The sequence below is a fragment of the Panthera leo genome, chromosome A2, assembly GCF_018350215.1.
Source record: "Panthera leo isolate Ple1 chromosome A2, P.leo_Ple1_pat1.1, whole genome shotgun sequence".
NCBI classification, from domain to species: domain Eukaryota; kingdom Metazoa; phylum Chordata; class Mammalia; order Carnivora; family Felidae; genus Panthera; species Panthera leo.
In genome coordinates, this window is record NC_056680.1 from 91,963,975 (window position 1) to 91,984,212 (window position 20,238).

Consider the following 20,238-nt stretch of genomic DNA (forward strand, 5'->3'; position numbering starts at 1 on the left):
TGCTGACCTCTATCTACTTCTAACCCAATATACTAAAGAGGTAAATCAATCTCAAATCTTATAAGAGAATTAGTAGCTTTAAATTTAGGCTTTTATGAAGATGTAGAGTACAATACCTTGAAAGTTCTCCATATCCTGTTTTGCAGCCCAGTGGCTTAGAGCTTGTAGAGAGGAATTTTCTGTCTGAAAGAAGCAGTGCACTTGGATGAACACTAACTGCAACCATCCCTTTGGTCAACATTTAGCAAATTTAGTAGAAGGGACGCTGTGTTTACCTATTTGATGTCCATTCCACCCTCTCTCCTTATTAACAAAACTTGGATTTATTTGAGGGGTGGCCTTATGCCTAGCTAAAATCCTGGATTCACCATACTCCTTATTTAAATGCTAATGGCATGTGCCATTCTTCTAGCAAGTGATATGCAACTAAAATCTACTTGGTGCAGCTTCCAAAAAGCTGTTGTTTATAGGACTAAAAAAAAAAAAAAAGTACAGAATTAGCTTTTGCCCTTAGCTCTCCTTTCTTCCTACCTGGAATGCAGTTTTGATGCCTGATATTTCTCCATTATATTGCAGCCAGGATGAGAAAGTCATGTGTTTAAGTTGGAGGAAACTAAAAGCTTAAAGGAGATTGGATTCTGGCCTTTCTAGAGAAGGTTTTAAATACTGTGGTGTATACTTGAGTATAGATTCTTGGATCAGGATAAAATTAACCTTATTAGACTAAGTCATTGCAGTCAGGTGTCTAACACACCACCCAAGTGAATGCTCTATCTTTAGCTTTAAAATATCATCTCTATTTATTGTGTAAGTGTAACATGATCCAAAATTCAATTTTACACCAGAGTCTAATTTCATTAATGTCTCATTTCTGTTTCTGTCTCTATTTTAATAGCTTCTTCTCAAAGACAGTTCTATTTCCAAATAGCATTTGGTTAGGAAATTGAAGAAATCTCGAAAACACTTTCCCTGTGCTAAGACAGTATTCATTTGCAGGTATGTTCAGATTAAATAATTCTGCCTGCAATGTTCTCAGTGGTGTCACTGACCCACAACTAGGGTATGAAAGAGTGGTAGGATGAAGTAGAAATTGAAAGAGCTTTTAAAAATCAATATAATGTTAGGTTGTACAAGATTCTGAAATAGAAGGAATTGCTCTTAAAGAAGCAGTGGGGTAGCTGGGTCAGAGTGCATCAGGTCAGGGTTTCCTTAGGTACTGCTAAACAAAGATGGGATCGTGACAACAACCACACGGTCTTCTGGGAGGGCAGATGTTTGCCATGGGATTCTTGTAAGATCTCCTTTTTAGACGTTTTGGGCTCAGTGCACATCATTTATTTCCTAAAACTTTCCCACAAAGAATGTGATTAATTCTCATGATCTTTAAAAATAAACAAATAAAATATTCCTTTAAGGACTTGTTCTAGTCCACACATGACTAGGAATGCCAGATAGAAATGAACCTCACACAGCAAAATATTCTAAACACATTTGATACTTTAACTCATTAACCCTTTGATACCCATTCTAACTTTACATTTTGACACTTGGAAGTGTTTCTAAAAGAGAGATTTGTAAAATTTACTTGAACATTTTGGGGCATGAATAACATTTTTTAAAGATAAACTATAAGTAATTTACATACTAGACTATAAAAAATTGTATGGAATATTTTGACACTCTCTACTTTTTCTCTAGGGAAATAGTTGCAGTTTTGAAACCGTGTTGCATGGGGAAAGGTGTCTGGATTTTCTTGGTCTACATTCTTGTGTTTCTTATATTGAATTTATTTACCATGGTGTGTACTGTGATGGGATGCACAATTATTTTTCTGAGGTCTTATTAACTAAGTATTAGTCTAATCAAATGTTTACACAAGTCATAACTTTAATTAATGAATTTCTATTTGTTCATTCCCGAAATGCTGGATTTCTCCAAACTTGGACATACTTTCTGCAGACACTTAATGTGTGCAGACACATATTAGAATTAATGCTATTCTAATATGGTGTATGGGTTCTTATCATGCTGTGAACATGGAGAAGGGTGGAGTTTAAAAGCTCCTTGATTTTGCTACTAAACCAGTCTGAAAAGCAACTTCCATTTACTTGTCACCAAAGCACTTCCTTTGTAATACTGCTCATCATTTCACAACAGTTACTAGAGATAAGGATGTCGTCATCGTATTGGCTATATTCTTGCCTGATACAGTATGGCTTACAAAGTACTAAAAACTTTATGCCATGGTACAGAAGGTAAATAAACCTTACAATTAAAAACTCAGTAAAAGGTTCGTGTCTGGTATCATAGCTGACTTGGATCCTGACCACAATAGCTAGAAGGTGGAAGGAACTGCTCAGAAGAAATGGAAATACTACAGCTGTCTGTTTTGCTGTTTGAGGACTTCTCAGGGGATCCTGGGCCTTGGAAGGGGGTGGCATGGTGGCTTGCCATGGGCACATACCTTACACACCTGAGTATATCCCCCTCCTTTAGCAACAGAGGTATCTCAAGCTATTTGGGGTTATAAAGAAACCTCTTTTATGTTAACCACATTTTCAGATAATTTTAGAATCTAGAAACATCCCCAAACTCATGCTTAAACAGTGGTGTCTTCATACCTGTGTCTCTCCTGAACATTGGGCTTACCCAGTTGAAGAGTCCAAAAATGAGCCTAACAAGGAATCTCTAGGTCCTGATCGTCAAAGTACAGTGGGCTGGCCATCAGCAATTAATTTGAGAGTCCGGCAACTCCCATTTCAGCAGGGATATGAAGGATCCTCCAGATGCTGCTGTAAGCACTTGTGAAGAAATGGGTGGAGGCAGAGTAGTGGCTCCAGGTTCATTTCGTCTCACCTGTTTTTGGCTTGCTCGTGGCTCTGTTGGTCCTTGGAGGAGTAAATGCTATCAGAGGGAATATGTGCAGATGCATTCATTCCGGAAGATAGCAGGGAACTCACCTTGACGAGTGGCCCAAACTGTATCTTCTAAGGTGGGAGACCTTAAAATATTTAAGTTTGTTTCACTCCCTGTGTTTGTATGACTACCAGATCACATAAAAAATGATGTGCAAAAAAGCAGAAAATAAGGCAAGTCCCATTTCAGCATGTAGAATTCTTCTGAAAAATAATAAAGACTTTTTATGGAATTTAATTCTTATGTCTTGATCATATTGTTCACATTATGCCCTCTCCCATTTAAGATTATTGTTAATTATCTATAAATGTCTCCCATATCATTGTGGCAAAAACATTTCTGAACAATGAACAATATCTCGGAACTGGATAGACTTTTAATTTCACAAAATGAAACTATTATAAATATCTTGAGTTTTTCATAAATTCTTGTGACTTTTCCTGACTTTTATGAAGATGAGACATTCTGTTTTCAAGTCGCAGTTCTTTTCTTGGTGTCTGCTTTGGTGTGGATCGTGCCATTTAACCTCCCGTTTGTTGCTTTGCCTCTAAAAGGAAGTTAATAATTTTGACCTTTTGCATTGGGGTTTTGTTCCTCTGTGAAGAAAAACATTAATGCCAGTAAATTACCCTGGGATCTATGGATGTAAGTGCAGGAATGAAAGGAATTATCCTATTTAAGACACGGAGAAAGTAGATACTTGAGTAAATGTGTTTCACATGTGCTGTTCTGCTCCAGTGAAGATGAACGGAGAGTGGTTACCCCAGTGGACAGGTGCTGACATGCATATTCTGACTGGTATGCAATAATAGTGGGGATTTTACCATTCCGAGCACATAGAGACTCACTGACTTGATCAATTTGCCTCTTCATTTATTTATTCACAGCTGAACTCCACTTGCAATGTGTGTGCCAAGCATTCATGTTGGCAGGTAGGGAAATAAAGATTGCTTAGTTTGTGCTTTTAAAATGAAGCTAAGAAGAAAATTAAATTCCAAATATTTCATAAATGTGCTTTAGCAAATATATCTCCATAAGCCTTATGGTACTTTTGGTTGAGAGCGAATGAAACACCTTGTGAAACTGGAGAAGATATGTGAGGGCTGCTTTATTTCCTTTGACTTGACCCCTGCATCTGTCCTTTATTAAATTGCTTTTGATCTGGGCAAGGACCATGGCAGGTAGCCTCTCTTCAGAACCAGGAAGACCATCTGCTCTGCAATCTCTCCTTTAAATTCCTTTGCAAAATAACAAGGACATGAACTAGATGTCCCCATTTCCCTCTAGGAAATACTTTTACCCTCTTTCTTGCTTGAGATCCATTTTGGATAATGCAAGTACCCAAGAGCAAACTTTAAATAAGATTTATCAAAAAAGAGTCTGACAACAAATCGTATTTTAATCCAAAATTTATAATTTTCTTTGGGAGTGACATATGACTTACAGAAAATACATGTTTCAACTAAAGAGTATAAATTGTTCAAGACAAGGAAGAGGGACATACCCAGCCTCCTTCCTTTTTCCGTAGTCTCCTTTAGAAAAGACTACACCTACCAGTTTCGTAAAATCCAGATGAAAACTACTTAAACACTCGGTTTTCAGTAAGAATACCAATCAAGTGTTTTTAATGGCTCCCCACTGTCAGGTAAATCGAGGGCTCTTTATTGATGCTGCTTCCCACAGTTCCATAAAATCTGACCATTCCTTACCTCTAATAGTGATAATAGTTCGGACTCATTGATCATTTGTAATGTATGTATCAGGTGCTGTGCTCAGTGTTTTACTTTTCTCAACTCAAATATTAATTCCAAGAACTCTGCATGGTAAATAGTGATAGTCTTCCAGGTTACAAATGTGTAAACTGAAGTTTGGGAAGATTGAGTAACCTTAGAGACTCAAAGCTAGTAAGTGACAGAAGACAGTATACAAACTCAGGTCTAACTGATTTCAGAATCCTTCTCTTAAGCCCTATACTGTGTTGTCTACCATCCAACACCTCTGGAAAGCAGACACTTCATTTAATTCCCCCTATTGTTAGGTGCTACTTTCTGTCTTCCTTACTCCCCCAGGGAGATTCAACCTCACCTGCTCTGATCTGTTCATCCCAAGTCATTAACCATCACTGAGCTTTCTACAGATCTTTGTAAATGTGTAAGTAATTTTTTTTTTCCTGAAATACGTTTGTCTTGTGTTGTTCTCAGTAAGGACTGATCTACTATATACTCTCAAAGAACTTTTATTATTTTCCAATTGGTTTGTCTTCTATTTAAACTAAGTAAGATTACTGACAGTTTAGCACATGCCATTGTTTAAATAAGTAGACACGAGAAGAAAAGTAGAAACTTGGGAAAACTCAAGCTAAAATACGAAGTTGGCAAAATTTGACCCATATGTTTTTGGAAAGGTTTCCTTATCTGTCCAGTTCTCTTTTCATTAGACAAATCAATTGTTGGAAGGGTCTTTTTTTAAGAGCTTTGGTCACCTCGGTGTAACCTTTTCCAGAAATATATATCTGCGATTAGCATTCTGTTTGGTGGAAGGCCATTAAAAACTCCTATTATAATTGTGGATTTAACTTTTTCTCCTTGCAGTTTTATCTTTTGCTTTGTGTATTTTGAAGCTTTGTTATTAGACGTAGAAACATCTAGGCTTATCTTGTCATTCTGATTTATTTACTCCATATCATTATGAAATAGCCCTTTTTTTATTCCTAATAGTATATCTGCTCTAGAATCTTCTTTGCTTTATAGTGATAGAGTCCTGCCAGCTTTATTTCACTGGTGTTGACATGGTAAATCTTTTTATATTTTTTTAACCCATTGTAGCTGTATTTTAAAGTTTGTTTTTATAATCAACATATAATTGGAGCTCACTTTTTAATCCAAACTGATACTCTCTAACTTTCAATTCCAGTGTTTTGTTTAACCATTTATATTTAATTTGATTAATGATGTATTTAGATTTTAGTTGTTATCTTGTTGTTTGTTTTGTAACTGTCCCATCTATTTTACCTTCCTATTTTACTTTTTTCTACCTTCTTTTGGATTGAGTAGATGTAATGATTTCCTTTTACCTTCTTTGTTATCCTATTAGCTAAACCACTTTGTTTTATTAGACTAATGGTTGCCATATTGTCCACTTCTTATCACAATCCGCCTTCAATTGTTATTCTACCAGTTCAGTATTGAATAAGACCTTTCAACATATTTCTCCTTCTTGGATTTTTTGCTATTGTTGACAAACATTTTATGTATAATTTGTTATAAATTGCCCCAAACATAGCTACTTGTTTTGCTTAAATGGTCTAAGTACATTTAAACACTAAGAAATATGTCTTATTTATCCTGTAGTTATTATTTTTGGTGTTTGCTCTTTTGTGTAATCACACATTTCTATCTGGTATTATTTTCCTTTTGCCCAGGGATATTCTTTAACATTTCTTATCCTGGGGGTGCGCTGAGGAATTCTTTCAGTGTTTCATGTCTTAAAATATCTTTATTTCACCTCATTTGAAAAGATATTTTCACAAAGTATAAAATTTTATTCCGAGAAGTTTTTAATTTTCTTCCATGAATTTAAATGTGCTGCTCCCCTGTATTCTCACTTGTATTGTTTCCAAGAAGAATTCTTTTGCCATCCTACTCTTTGTTCTGTGCAGGAATGTGTCATTTCCCTTGAGGTGCTTTTAAAAATTCCACTTTTTTGACTGATTTTTAAAAATTTGATAATAACAAGCATTGGGATAGTTTTCTTCATGTTACTTGCACTTGAGATGTTGGGAGATCTGTGGGTTTTCAGGAAATTTGGAAATTTCCACCCATTATATTTTCAAATATTCCCTCCTCCTTCTTCAGAGACTCTAACTGCATAATTGTCCAGTTGACAATCATCTCTTATCTACTTTTCGAGCACAGAAGATACAGTTATAACTGTCTTAATGTACTTTTCTGCCAACTCTAGCCTCTGTATTGGTTCTGTATTGGTCTTGATTATTTCCTCATTTTAGTTCGTGCTTTCTTGATAATCTTTGATCTTAATCTTTGATTGCATGTCAGATGTTATTAATTTTTTCCTTGTTGTTGCTGAATATTTTTGTATTTCTATAAATTTCTTTAAATTTGGTTCTGAAATGCAGTTAAGTTGCTTATGGTCAGATTTATGTTTGTAGCTCTTGCTTTTATGATTCGTTAGGCAAATCCAAAGTAATGCTCAATCCACAGCAAATTATTCTCTACTGAGGCAAGATTTCCATGAATTCTATACTCAGTGTCCTGTGGGTTTGTTCCATTTTGTTGGTGAGAAAACTCTTCCTGACCCTATATGCATGCCAGGCGCTGATGCCATTAATTCTTTCAGGTGGCCCTTTTCTTGGCTTGGAGTAGTTTTTTCATATACATGTGCTGCAATTCAGTATGCTGAAAATTTGACGGGATCTCTCTGTAGCTCTCTGTTTTGTTTTTTTTCCCCTCTGTGCAGCCTTGTGCACTCAGCATTTGCTAAGCCAAATCTATGGCTAGATGTCATTAAACAAAATCTCCTCTAGTTTTCTGTGTTCCTTAGACACATGTTAACTTGGCTGACTTCCTTAACACAATAAATCTGTACCCACCCCCTTCTATCTTAACTTTTCCTATATGCTTCTAACACATCTTGTGTCCACCCCTATTGAGAAACAAAACTATCTTGTGAAAATACCTCTTCCCTTGTCTGTATCTCCTGAAGGGAAAATTACTGATTTGACAACTTTATATCCTTGTTATATAGTAGTAGTTGACAATATTTGTTGTTGGGTGAGTAAGACAGAATTTTCACTCATTTCTATAACTCAGAGTTAAAGGTGCAGCCCTGGAAACTAGGGGACTAAAGAAAGAGAGTTATACCTGGAAGTTTCAAACAAAATTCCAATAATGAGAGTAAAGTGTCAGATGTGAGTAAATGAACAAATTTCCTCTCCTAGGCTATTCAGGTTTTACATACAAGTCATATCAAATATTAAATATAATATAGAGTATTTTAGGGCACCTGAGTGGCTCAGTCGGTTAAGCATCCGACTTCGGCTCAGGTCATGATCTCACGGTCTGTGGGTTCAAGCCCCTCATTGGGCTCTGTGTTGACAGCTCAGGTCCTGGAGCCTGCTTCGGGCTCTGTGTCTCCCTCTCTCTCTGCCCCTCCCCACTCATGCTCTGTCTTTCTCTCTCTCAAGAAATGAATAAACATTTAAAAAAATTAAATATATATATATATATATATATATATATATATATATATATATATATATACACATACATATAATAGAGTATTTTATGTTCTGTAGTAACAGAGTAAAGAAAAAAAAACAATCTCTCTGCTCTTTACTTATGTAGCCATATTCTCTCTTTGACACAGTTGAACTTCATTTTATGTGGGCCCTTAAATTGTGTAGAACAATTTCCAAAAGGTCTTTGCTCACAAGGCAAGCTTTCACTGGAAGACTAGATTATTATGTATATGGGGGCTGAGGAAGTGTGAGTAGGAGGAAAAGTAGTAACGGAGATTTTAAAACCCTCTCTCTGTCTTCTGACCATGCCTATCCCTTAAGGTTTAGACACTCTGCTATTTATCGACTCCAGAGAACTGTTGATCCTTTTTTTGTTTAAAACACATGGGCCACAATTTTAATTCTTGAAATTTTCTGTTTTTTTTTTTTTTTAAGCCTGTGAGGCATTTGTCAAAAATTGAATTCAGATTGGCTCCACTATTGCCCCTGTGGCTGCTTCTAGTTCTGTGAAACTCTTGTTCATTGGGCTTAGAATATTATCTCTTTGAAAGGTTGGTCTTGCCTCCTTCTTCAGATACTTAGCCCAGGTGTGGTTATCTGGCCACCATCTCACAGAAGTATGTTCCCTTTCAGGAACAACATTAATGACCATTAAAGGTTGTACCCTCACTTCATGGGTGGGCAGTATTCTAGTACAGCATTATAACCTCACTTGATAGCTATGTGGTTTTTGCCATTCCTGGGAAATATCTTCTAGACTTGATTTGGAAAATGAAAACAAATTGAATGGGTATAGATTTCAGACAGTTTAAAATAATTTAGTTAAGAGAGACTAATCTTCAAATATATTCTCAATTCAGGATTAAATGCCAAACTTTAAGATGCTCATTTGATTGTGGCTGTTTCTCAATTTGTTCGATATCAATGGGTGTGCTTAATGGCAAATTCTGAAGTAGAAATCCCAACAGGTAATGAGTAACATCCAATTTGCATGTAAGTCAATTGTTTTAGAGAAAAGATTAATTAAAAGAAGTGGTAGGTTAATTTAAATCAAGCAAAGCCAAGCAACCATCTTCCCTGAGTTTAAATCCTGACCTATCTTTATCCTCCTGGATACAATATAGAAATCTGCATTGGATAAATACCTCCACCAGGAAAAAAAAAAAAAAAAGAGTTAAGAATCACTCATTAAAGCTTTGAACTGAATCTTTCCCAATAATAGATGTTCTTAAATCAAACAAGCTCATTTCACCCAGTATATTTAATAGTATCAATTTGCATGAATAAGACTAAGCATGTTTCACAAGTGAGAGGACTGTGGGCAGTAGGGAGAGGAAAGTGCACCCCATAACCTCTTCTCCCTTCACCCTCATTCATATATCACACGTTCTGCCATTTATGTTTTCACAGACACATAAATGATTGCAGTTATGTAGCCACAGTGGTCCCAAAAAGCACTGGGCAGGACATTTCTGTAGTGATTGTGACAAGCTTTGATAAATAAGCCAGTTGACAACTAACTTTATCTTGGAGAAGAGAAGAACACCCATGGAAATAGTGCTTTGCCCTCTCTATCCAGAAAGTCACCTGTGCACCCAAGACAAAGTTTAATAAGGAGACTTACAGGTAGAAAAGATATTATTTATAGTACCCTTTCTGTTTTTCTTCTTTGTCCATAGAGACTGAAAGAATTAAAGCAACGGGAGTTTGCTCGAAATGTAGCTTCCAAGTCATGGAAAGATGAGAAGAAACAAGAAAAAGCACTTAAACGGCTTCACCAGCTGGCTGAGTTAAGGCAACAGTCTGAATGGTAAGAATTAGAGGTATCTCAGATGGTTCAAAACTCTCTTCCAAAAAAAGGTCTATTCAATCATTGGGGAAATGTCAAGATAAATTTACTTGATTTACTGTCACACGGAAGCAAATTATAATTAATCAAAAGACATGCTTGAGGGTAAATGTTTTAATAGTTAAAGGCTAATAAATTAGTTACTTTGGTATCTGACTTTTTTCCTTCCCAATGTTGTTAATTTTATGTGCTATTTCATGAAATGATCTAAGAATGATTCTCACGTACTGGCACTTATTCTATCCAGCTGATTTAAATGGGCCCATAGAGCTTTTTAGTAATTATTTTAAGTTTTGTAATAATGTTTATTTTGTTTATTTTTTTGTAATAATAATTTTAAAAACCTTAAGTAACAGTGCATCTATCTGGGGAGGAAATAAATCTTCTCTGCATTTCCCTGTACATACCTGAACCTAGAATAAATGACACTTATCATTGTCTGGATGACAAAAAAAAAAAAAAAAAAAAAAAATGATGTAGTGAATGCAGTTAAATTTACCACACCCTGCTATTTAAATTGATAATTATAACATGCATTATACTAATACATTCTTGTAGCTGAAAAATAGCTGTTTTTCATGAGCTTGGAACTGCTGAATGTTTCCAAGTGAGGAGATTGTTACCTGGAACTCAATTAAGTTTGCACATTGTGATTTGTGTTCATATGAATCATAATGTAAAACACCTAACGTAGCTAATTAATGCAGTTGGCAGCAACCTAGTGAATTGTGAAATTTATAGCTCTGTGCCACAATTTAAACCCCTGTTGTTGAAATGAAAAACAAAATGCAATAAATTTGAGAATGAATGACTCAAATAATTGAGTACCATAATATATTAGACCTCAAATTTGATTCTAGGAAAACATTTGTTTTAAGGATCAATTTATGAGTAAAAACATAGTGTTTACCTTACACATATTTAGGTATTTGTACCACTATCTTAGAATAATTTAATTAACTCAAGAAAATACATAGGAGATAATCCTATTAAAAATAAGTGAGAAATTTGGTATAAGGAAACAATGAAGTTTGGAAAAAACATGTATCCAGAGGTGAGGTTAATATAAAAATGTATGCCCTGAGCTCCTACACAGTCATAGAAATGGGACCCACATCTGGTACTGAGCTTTCCACTGGCCAATACAATGAGGATCTTATGCTATTCGAACACAGTGTCAATAAGATATCAAACTGTCCTTGTCAAAATAGGACTGAGAAGGAAATGTCTAATGATAATTATGGTAGCATGTAGGGAAAAAAATGTGGGGAATATGTTAATTCTTGAGTGATTTATTATGAGATTATTATGAGAATATAAAAGAGGGGGCAAATCTTACTGTAGAGAGACAACCTTTAGATAGGTCCTTTCAGTCCATGCAACAAAAAATCTTAGTAGCCTTAATAAACATATATCCTTTTTTATTATTGGAAAGTTGTCATGCTTCTACATTTCTTTATTTTCCTGTGGGAGGTATAGTGATAGTGATGATGATGATGATGCTTCTGTTTAAAAATTCTGAGTTTGCCATGCTACCCATTAAGTGTTTTCCAAATTAAAACAAATGAAAAATTCTACTCGATTAAAGTTGAGCTGAAAATCATATTAACTAAACAAACACAAACTCAAGCCCATTCCTTATAGGATAGACAGACTTTCTAGGTTCTGTTTGTTTGTTTGTTTGTTTGTTTTTCCCTCATATTGTTAGGGAAATGATAGGTGTTAAGCTTTCCACATGCAAAACATGGAACTAGGAAAATTATTACATTTTTTGCTGCTACCTGTCCTCTGCGCTCCAGATAATTGTTCTTTTTGCTTAAGCAGCCTCATGGCCTAAGGGAAGTCACTTAATAGAATTATTTAATATTTTCATTTTGGCAGCTTACTTGAAAAATGAAAGTAAGAAATAAAATGAAAAAGAAAAAAAATTATCTGTATTCCTCTCCTAAACAACCTTTCTCTGTCCATGATTCTCATAACAAGGTCTTCTCAGTAGGATGGTGCACATAACAAGAACATTCTCCTATGATTTCTATGGAGAAGAGAGGAGAATTTACTAGTGGTAAGAATATTGCAGTTGGACTGATGAAAAAAAAATGATGGCAGAAAACTATTGATGAATCTTATAAAGGACAATCAACTTTGGCCATTTCTTGGGAAATTCAGCCCAACCTGTTTCCTTAGCAAGCCCAGTTACTGCATGGGGGTGAAGAGTCATTCGGTTTGTAAACTTCTACATGTATAAATCTAAGTATAGTGCATATTGATATGGACATTTTTTCCAAATTAAAAAAAATTATAAGATCACTGATTCTGAGAATATAAGAGATGGATCATGTTATATCATTTAAAGAAAATATGCATCAAACATATTTGATATGTTTTGTTGCCTGGCTGGAAAGTATTCTTTTACAAGAAGATAATTAAATAGTGCATGTTTTTATTTGTCAAGAATTAGAATTTGGGGAGACCTATTAGAATGGACAATCTATTAATAAGTATGAAGGGGCTAACTTTATAGTCACTTTTTTATTATAAATAAAAAATAATTAGGTAGACAATATAGAAATAAATTAAAGAAAGTTCTAGAGAAAACAGTGAAATTGTAAGTAAGGACATAACTATAAAAATTAAACTTTAATTATGTTAAAAGGCATAAAGTAGTATTAAAATAATAGAATTGAAAACCACAAAGATATAAAATTGGGATTTTCCAAAATACAAAAATTAACTAGATTTATGATAAGGGAACTTAAAGTTTAGAAAGCAATGAGATAAACAGTTTAAAGCATAAACCCTAGAGGTAGAAAAGATTAATAATGAGGATAAAATGCTACAACTTGTGAAAAAATATAATCATAAATGTAGATTGGATTATACAGTAAGAACAAAAATTAAGGACAAGAAGAGCAAAATATAATATAAAAACAATGAGTAAAGATGATTAAAAATATTGAAAAGAATATAAAAGGGAGAAGCTTGCACATTAGAGAGATAAATTGTCACATAAAACAACCATACAGAAAAGAACATTTAGACTAACATAAATCAAAGCAAGAAAATACACAAAACAGTGCCAGGATAATAAGAAAAAAAAATATTATTGAGGAAAAAATATAGGTAGATAATATAAAAATGGTAACATATCTGTGTCATAATGGAATCATAGAAGCAGAATGCTAATATCCAAACACCAGGCTTTTGAAATAATTTCTAAGTGCAGATAATATCAGATTAATTGCCATTCCTAGAGAAGGTAACTTAACAGAAGTATAGCTCCTACTTAATCAAAAGTGTGGCTACTAAATATGGAAAAGAAACTCTTTAACACTGAGGCAAAATTCTGAGCTGCAGATCTTTCTGCTCCCTTACCCTTCTATCCCCAGACTGCAGGCATTTTAAAAGACCAGTAACTACAGTTAACCTCTCTGCTTTCTATTTTCCTTTCTGTTTGAAAGAAATACTGAATAAGCCATACACTATCTTAGTGTGTTCCTTTCCATTCCTCATATCAAAATGCCTCAACAACCTCTCTAAAGAACATAAAAAAATGATTCACAAAAAGAAGATTAATGTAATGAGTAAGAAGAAAGTTTTCATTATGGAACAGTTACTGAAAATTTTCTGAATTTATTTTCCACAAGATTCAAGGGACCAGTATAATTCTAAATTTGTTTATGAAGAAGGAACAATCTGAAATTGTTAAAAAGTGAATGGTGGCTGAAACTATGATAAATTAAAATCCATATGAGCATAGTAAATGAAATATTGGATATTGTAAAAAATTGAAAGAGTAAAACAGAAATTAAAAACAAGAAATTCCTTCTGAACTAGAGAAACAGACTAAAGACACTAAAGTATTGAGATAAATAATAAGACCTAAAAGATATATTCATGAACGCCAACATATTTAACATATAGATTCCAGCATAAAAAGCTAAGACAGAGAAGAAGCAATAATCAGAGAAATCAGAGAAGAAAATACAACTGAGCTAAAGAAATTGAATTGAAAGTGCCCAACAGTACTAGTGAAAATTAACCCAAGAAATCAATCTGTAACTCTGGTCTGGTAAAAATGTTATATATATATATGTCATCTAATATATGAATATATATATATATATATATATATACATATATACATATATATATGTATATATATATATATATAATCTAAAATAACAATATATTGTGGATAGTACTTACAATAAAAATGTAAGTTGTAAATATTATAAATATATATAAATGAAAAAGAAAATTACAAATCACACAAGTGCACAACAGATTCCTTTCAAAAATGAATAAAAGGAGGATTAGTAAGTATTTTTCTGTGATATTAAACATGTAAAGACAATGAAGCAAAGTACCATAAAACCTTGGATTGCAAGCAGCTTGTTCTACAAGTATTCCACAAGACAAGCAAACATTTCTAATGAGTTTTGACTTGATAAACAAGCAGTGTCTTTCAATAGGAGTAGTACCTGATGCCAACTGTCACATGATAACAACTGAGCCAATGGTTCCTAAAATTCGCTTTGATATACAATTGCTTTGGATTACAAGCATGTTTTCGGAATGAATTATTATCGCAAACCAAGGTTTTATATATATGAGATTTGGTGGACAAGAGGAATGGGATTCCAGAGTTCTGTGCTGATTGGCCAAATCAGTCATAGGTGAAGGCAACAAGAAAGAACTTCTCAGAAAAGGGCTCAGAAAACATACCTCTCCATTAGAAGTTAAGCTATGTATGGAAAAGATACCAGTTTATTAGTATTCTTTACTCAAGTAACAAATGAATGAATACAATAAAATAAAAATCTAAACTAGAAAGAAGCAAACAAACACATATCCAAGCATGTGGATAAAGAAAAGGAGAAGGAAAAGAAAGCCATCTCAAAGCAAAAGATCAGATAAATGATGTGTTTTCTGTTGCCTTCCACCATCCCACCTCTGCCCAAACCTTGTTTTGTAGTAGAGGTTTTAAGGTAAACATAGAAGAGACAATTTTAATCTAAAGAGTTTCATCTCTTCGGTGTATTGCTATTTCTAGTTCTCAGATTGAATCACAAATTAAGCTCAGCAGAATGAATAGTCTTTACAAAAGCTGTTAAAAGATAAAACAAATGTATGCAGGAAAGGTAGAAAGAAAGTATTTGGGTGAGGAAGATGCAAAAGAAAAGATTTCAAATAATTGAGATACTGAGATGGCTTGTAAATGTGTGTTACTTTTTTATGCATTTGTTATAATTGGTCAAAATGGTGATAAGTCATGGAGAAAGAAATAGTCACACTTTTCCAAAGTAAGCAAACATGAAGAAATTTTAAAACCGAGGCAACAAAAATTATGAAATGGTAGCACTTATACAAAAAATGACATTAAAAATATATTTTTACATTTTGGAAGTGACTTTTAATTCCATTTTATTTCTTATTTAATGGGAGGTCACTGATTGAAAAACTCCTTGTGAAAGAATGTTAAATCTATATTTCCAAAAAAACTGATAGGTTCTGCAGGACATATATTGGGATGTAAATGCAATACTTTATTTTCTTTTGCAGCACTAGCATAGATATCCACCTATTATTGCTTCTTGCTAATTTCAAAAGAGCGCATTTAAGTGATGCATTTTAGAAATGGCCTCTATGAAACATAGATATACCGAGTTATATAAACACAGTGAAATGGTGATATTCCAATAGACATAGTTTGTAGACAGCATAACTCATCATAGAAACACTAAGAAATGTTCACGTATACATGAGTTTTCAAATCTAATGTCTTAATCATTTAAATATTTATTGTGTCTACAGTGTTTCTGGAAATGGACCAGCATACAAAGCTCCCAGGGTAGCCATAGAAAAGCAACTCCAGCAAGGAATTTTCCCAGTTAAGAATGGCAGAAAGGTATCGTGCATGAAGAGCACTCTTCTCCTTAAAGGAAAGAATCTCCCCAGAAGCATTTCTGATAAACAGCGGCCCACCATGCAAAATCGACACCAGTTACCAATGGACAGACGTTATTTATTCGGAAACCGGGTACCACAGACATCTTCAGACCTCAGCAATGCAAATCACAGGACAGGAGTATCATTTTCTTTTTCCAAAAAAGTACATCTAAAATTAGAGTCTTCAGCATCAGTTTTTAGTGAGAACACAGAAGAAACACACGATTGTAACAAGTCCCCCAGCTATAAAGCAAAAGAAACTGCAGAGAAATGTAAGTGCCGCAGGTTTGCAAGTGAGGACGTACCTCTTACTAAGGAAAAAGATATAAACATCACACCAAGCCATCTGGAACATGTTTTACACAATACCTTTTCCATCAGCTCTCAAATCGTGCAAGACAAAAATGACTCTATTGATGAAACACTGGAAGATTCGATTGGCATTCATGCTTCATTCTCTAAATCTAATATTCATCTTTCAGATGTGGCTTTTACTCCTTGCAGCAGAGAAAAAGAAATTCGAGGTACACCGAAGAACACTTCAGAAAACTGCATTAATCACTCATGCCAAGCAAATGCTTCCTCCAGCTCACCAAACATTTACAGGCACAGTGATGCCAGGATATTTGAATGTCTGGATGAGTTTCCATCACTGGAGCCAAGTAAACAAAACAGTACAGTGCATCTGAATCCCAACTCCAGAATGGAGAAGAGAGAAAAATCTTTAGATGAAACAGAAAGAGTTGGCAAAAATGCAACAAGGCTTGTAAGAGAAGCATGTCCACATGACGTGAAGTCTAAACCATTGCCTTTTCTCCATGTACAAAGTAAGGATGGCCACACCACTCTCCAGTGGCCCACGGAACTTCTGCTCTTTACAAAAACGGAGCCCTGTATCTCTTACGGATGCAACCCATTATATTTTGATTTTAAGCTTTCTCGGAACACAAAGAGTGACCGTGATTCAGAGGACTTAAAAAGAGAATTGATTAAGGAGCCCTCAGAAATGAAGACTACAATAGAGAGCCAAGTCTCAGGTTTAATCAAAGACCAACAGAAATTGATCCAAGAAAATGATCAATCTCTGAAACCAAAGATGATGATAGCTAATCCAGATTGGGAAAGTTTCCGGAGAAAATGTAATTCGGGCTACAGTGATTCTGAGCCAAATATGAGTAAAGATAATTTTAGTGCAAGTGATTTGGAAATGAAAAATCCTGAAGTGCCTGCTTTCCTTGATATCTCTCTAAAGAAATGTGTAGAAAACAATGATAATAGTGATAATGGACTTAAGGAACCTTCAAGGACCCATTGGCAAAGCTGCCAAAGGGTAGTTCTAAATGATGTAAATGAGGGCCTATCTTTTTCTCCTTACATCTCTAGGACTAAAGAACCAAAACTGATACCTTGCGATCCTCATTCAGATTTTGAAGATGCAAATCAATTTACCTGGAATTCTAGTCCTTACCCAGTGAGGGGTCATAGTGATCATGGGAAGGACTTTAGTGTAATTGTGAATAGGAACCACATCAGCATGACCAGCAGGGTTTCTAGATGTAGAAACCAAACTTATAAGAGAAACTCTCCAAAGTTGTCTCTGAATCGAACTTCTAGCCCTTCAGACACATACCCTGGCAGCACAGCCAGCTTGAGAGCTACTTGTTCAGTTCATAAGTCCAGCGACAAGGGCAGAGGCAATTTGCTGTACTTTTGTAAAAGAGAACACAACCCAGCTGAAAGGCACAAAGGGAGACACCAAAACCTGAACTGCCTCTGCGTGTCTGAGGAGTTAGCAAAGAGCACCTGCCTGCCGTCTGAAATACAGAGAGACCGCAACTACAGATTGTGGGAATCCTTTAAGAATGAAAAATTCTCAAAACATAGATACAGTCGGTGCAGAGAAAGATATAAACTGGGCAAAAATCAACAGCAGTTTTCAGGGCCCAAATCCAGGAGAATCGCCCATTGTGATCCTAGCTCACAGGTTTCCTGTTCTGGAAATAGTGAAGAAGCACCAAACTGCCAGGGACCTCAGCACAGCAGATTGGGCTCTTACTCAAGAGAGAGAATTTATTGCTTAAGTAAAAATGAGAGAAGTCAAGAGTCGTTGGACAGCCCTCGTATTTGTGACCTAGGAAAAGTAAAATCCTTGCAGTATAACTCTGGGAATATCAGCTGCCTTCTAAGAAATTGTTCTACCAGCCCTTTAGAAAGCACAGAGTTGGCCATTACAGAAGGAGAGAGGACACCCCTGACAGCCAAAAGCCTTTTAGAAAGAGTGCAAGCCAAGAGGTGTCAGGAACAATCAACTAATTTTGAGGTCTCTTCAAAGAATTGTGAAAATGAATCAGAGGCTCATTCACAAATTCAATGCACAATTCAATTCACGCCACTGGGCTGTAACAGACCTGCACTGCCTTTGTCTGAAAAAACACAGAACACAAGTAAACAGAGAATTGATAAAGGCACTACAATTCAAAGAACTATTGAGAAAGACAAAGTCAAAAGTTCACAGACAAACAATTTTCATGTTTTAGTAGATCCTGATTGTGATAACCACCTTTCTAAAGGTATAATTCATGTAGTAGCAGATTCACAGTCACCAAACATGAAAAAGAACCCAACAACAAAAGAACCAGTAAAACCTTTAATTAGCGAAGTCCAACATTTTATTCAAAGCCGTGACCCACTACCAAATGATTTCCCTGGTGCTTTTCCATCTAATAGATATACTGGTGTTACCGATTCCACAGAGACCAAAGAGGACCAAATAAATCCTGACTTACAGGATGTAAGCATGCATATGAATCACGTAGAGGGGAATATAAACTCTTACTCTGACAGAACTTTGCAGAAGCATGACAAAATAGAAGATGAATTAGAAGTGTGCCATAAATCTAGCTCTCCCCCCTTAATTCAGCAGCCAATAACATTTTCTCCTGATGAAATAGATAAATATAAGCTCTTACAGCTACAAGCCCAGCAGCACGTGCAGAAACAGCTCCTCTCAAAGCATCTTCGAGTTGTGCCTGCCTCGGGGCCCACTGCCTTCTCTCCGGCCTCGGCGGTCCAGACGGTACCAGTTCACCAGCGCACCTCCATCACCACCATCCACCACACCTTCCTGCAGCATTTTGCTGTTTCTGCCTCCATAAATTCCCATGGTGGTCCCCTCCCTATAGCTCACCTACATCCTCTTTCCCAGCCACATTTTACGCCGTTCACGTTGTCACCTCTGACTCCGACCATCATCCCCGCACACCCCACTTTCTTAGCGGGTCACCCGCTGCATTTGGTCACTGCTGCCCCCTTCCACCCACCGCACATCGCGCTGCAGCCCCTGCCCTCGGCCGCATTGATCCCCGCATTGTTTGGCCCTCACTTAAACCCAGCCACGGCTTCTATCATCCACTTGAATCCTTTAATCCAACCAGTGTTTCAAGGTCAAGATCTTTGCCACCATTCTTGCTCCAGTCAGATGCAGCAGTTAAACGGAGTGAAAGAGGCCTTAAATGTACCAACGCACTTGAACCGATAGGTGTCGAAGCCCCTCTTGTGGCTAAATAAAACAAATTGTCACTACCTACAAAATGATATATTTAAAGTGGTATGACTATTGTAAGATTTAAAATATTGGTGCCACTCAAAATGTGACTAGTATATACATGTAAGAACTGAATTGCCAATACTAAAATAGGAGCATTTTAAGAATATCTTTTAACCTGCATAAATAACAGAGCAAATTGAAAATAACTTGCTGGACGGTAGAGGGAAAAGCATTAAGGGTCTGTTTGGAGGAGTTCTCATATAATGTTATAAAATGATAACAGAAAACATTCAGGCAAATCATTGATATTACAAAACAATCAAATGGAACGTAATATTGTATGTTCTAGGGGGTGTTGAGCAAGTGAGTGAATTGCACATTTGGTTTGTATGCATCAGACAATACTAAGACATCAGAGAAATAATTCCTATGGTTAACTATTGTCTAGGCTTTCAATCAATATAATCTGTTTCAATCAAAATGATTTATATTTTCATAGGAAATGATTGATTCAAGTTGGAAGCTACTCTTCAATGAAAAACAATCTTCACACACATTGTATTGTGGAGTTTCTGGAGAAACTGGGTTATTTTCATTTCATACACATCTGTGTTAAGAAAATTTTGTAACTGTAAGAGTCACCAATATCTAAAATTAAGAATGTTTAATAATTTTGGTATAAGAAAACATATATAAGCTAGCATTAATATTTGATAATGC

The 20,238-nt window shown here is 35.4% G+C and overlaps 1 protein-coding gene across 1 annotated transcript in view; it reads left to right on the forward strand.

Moving 5' to 3' along the window:
• Positions 1–19,565, forward strand: part of ZNF804B (zinc finger protein 804B) — a 52,823-nt gene extending 33,258 nt beyond the window's left edge. The window contains exons 3-4 of the mRNA XM_042927336.1: positions 9,853–9,983; positions 15,837–19,565. Coding sequence (XP_042783270.1) covers positions 9,853–9,983; positions 15,837–19,509 — 3,804 coding nt within the window. The 3' untranslated portion in view covers positions 19,510–19,565. The remainder of the gene's footprint in view (positions 1–9,852; positions 9,984–15,836) is intronic.
• The last annotated feature ends 673 nt before the right edge of the window (positions 19,566–20,238 follow it).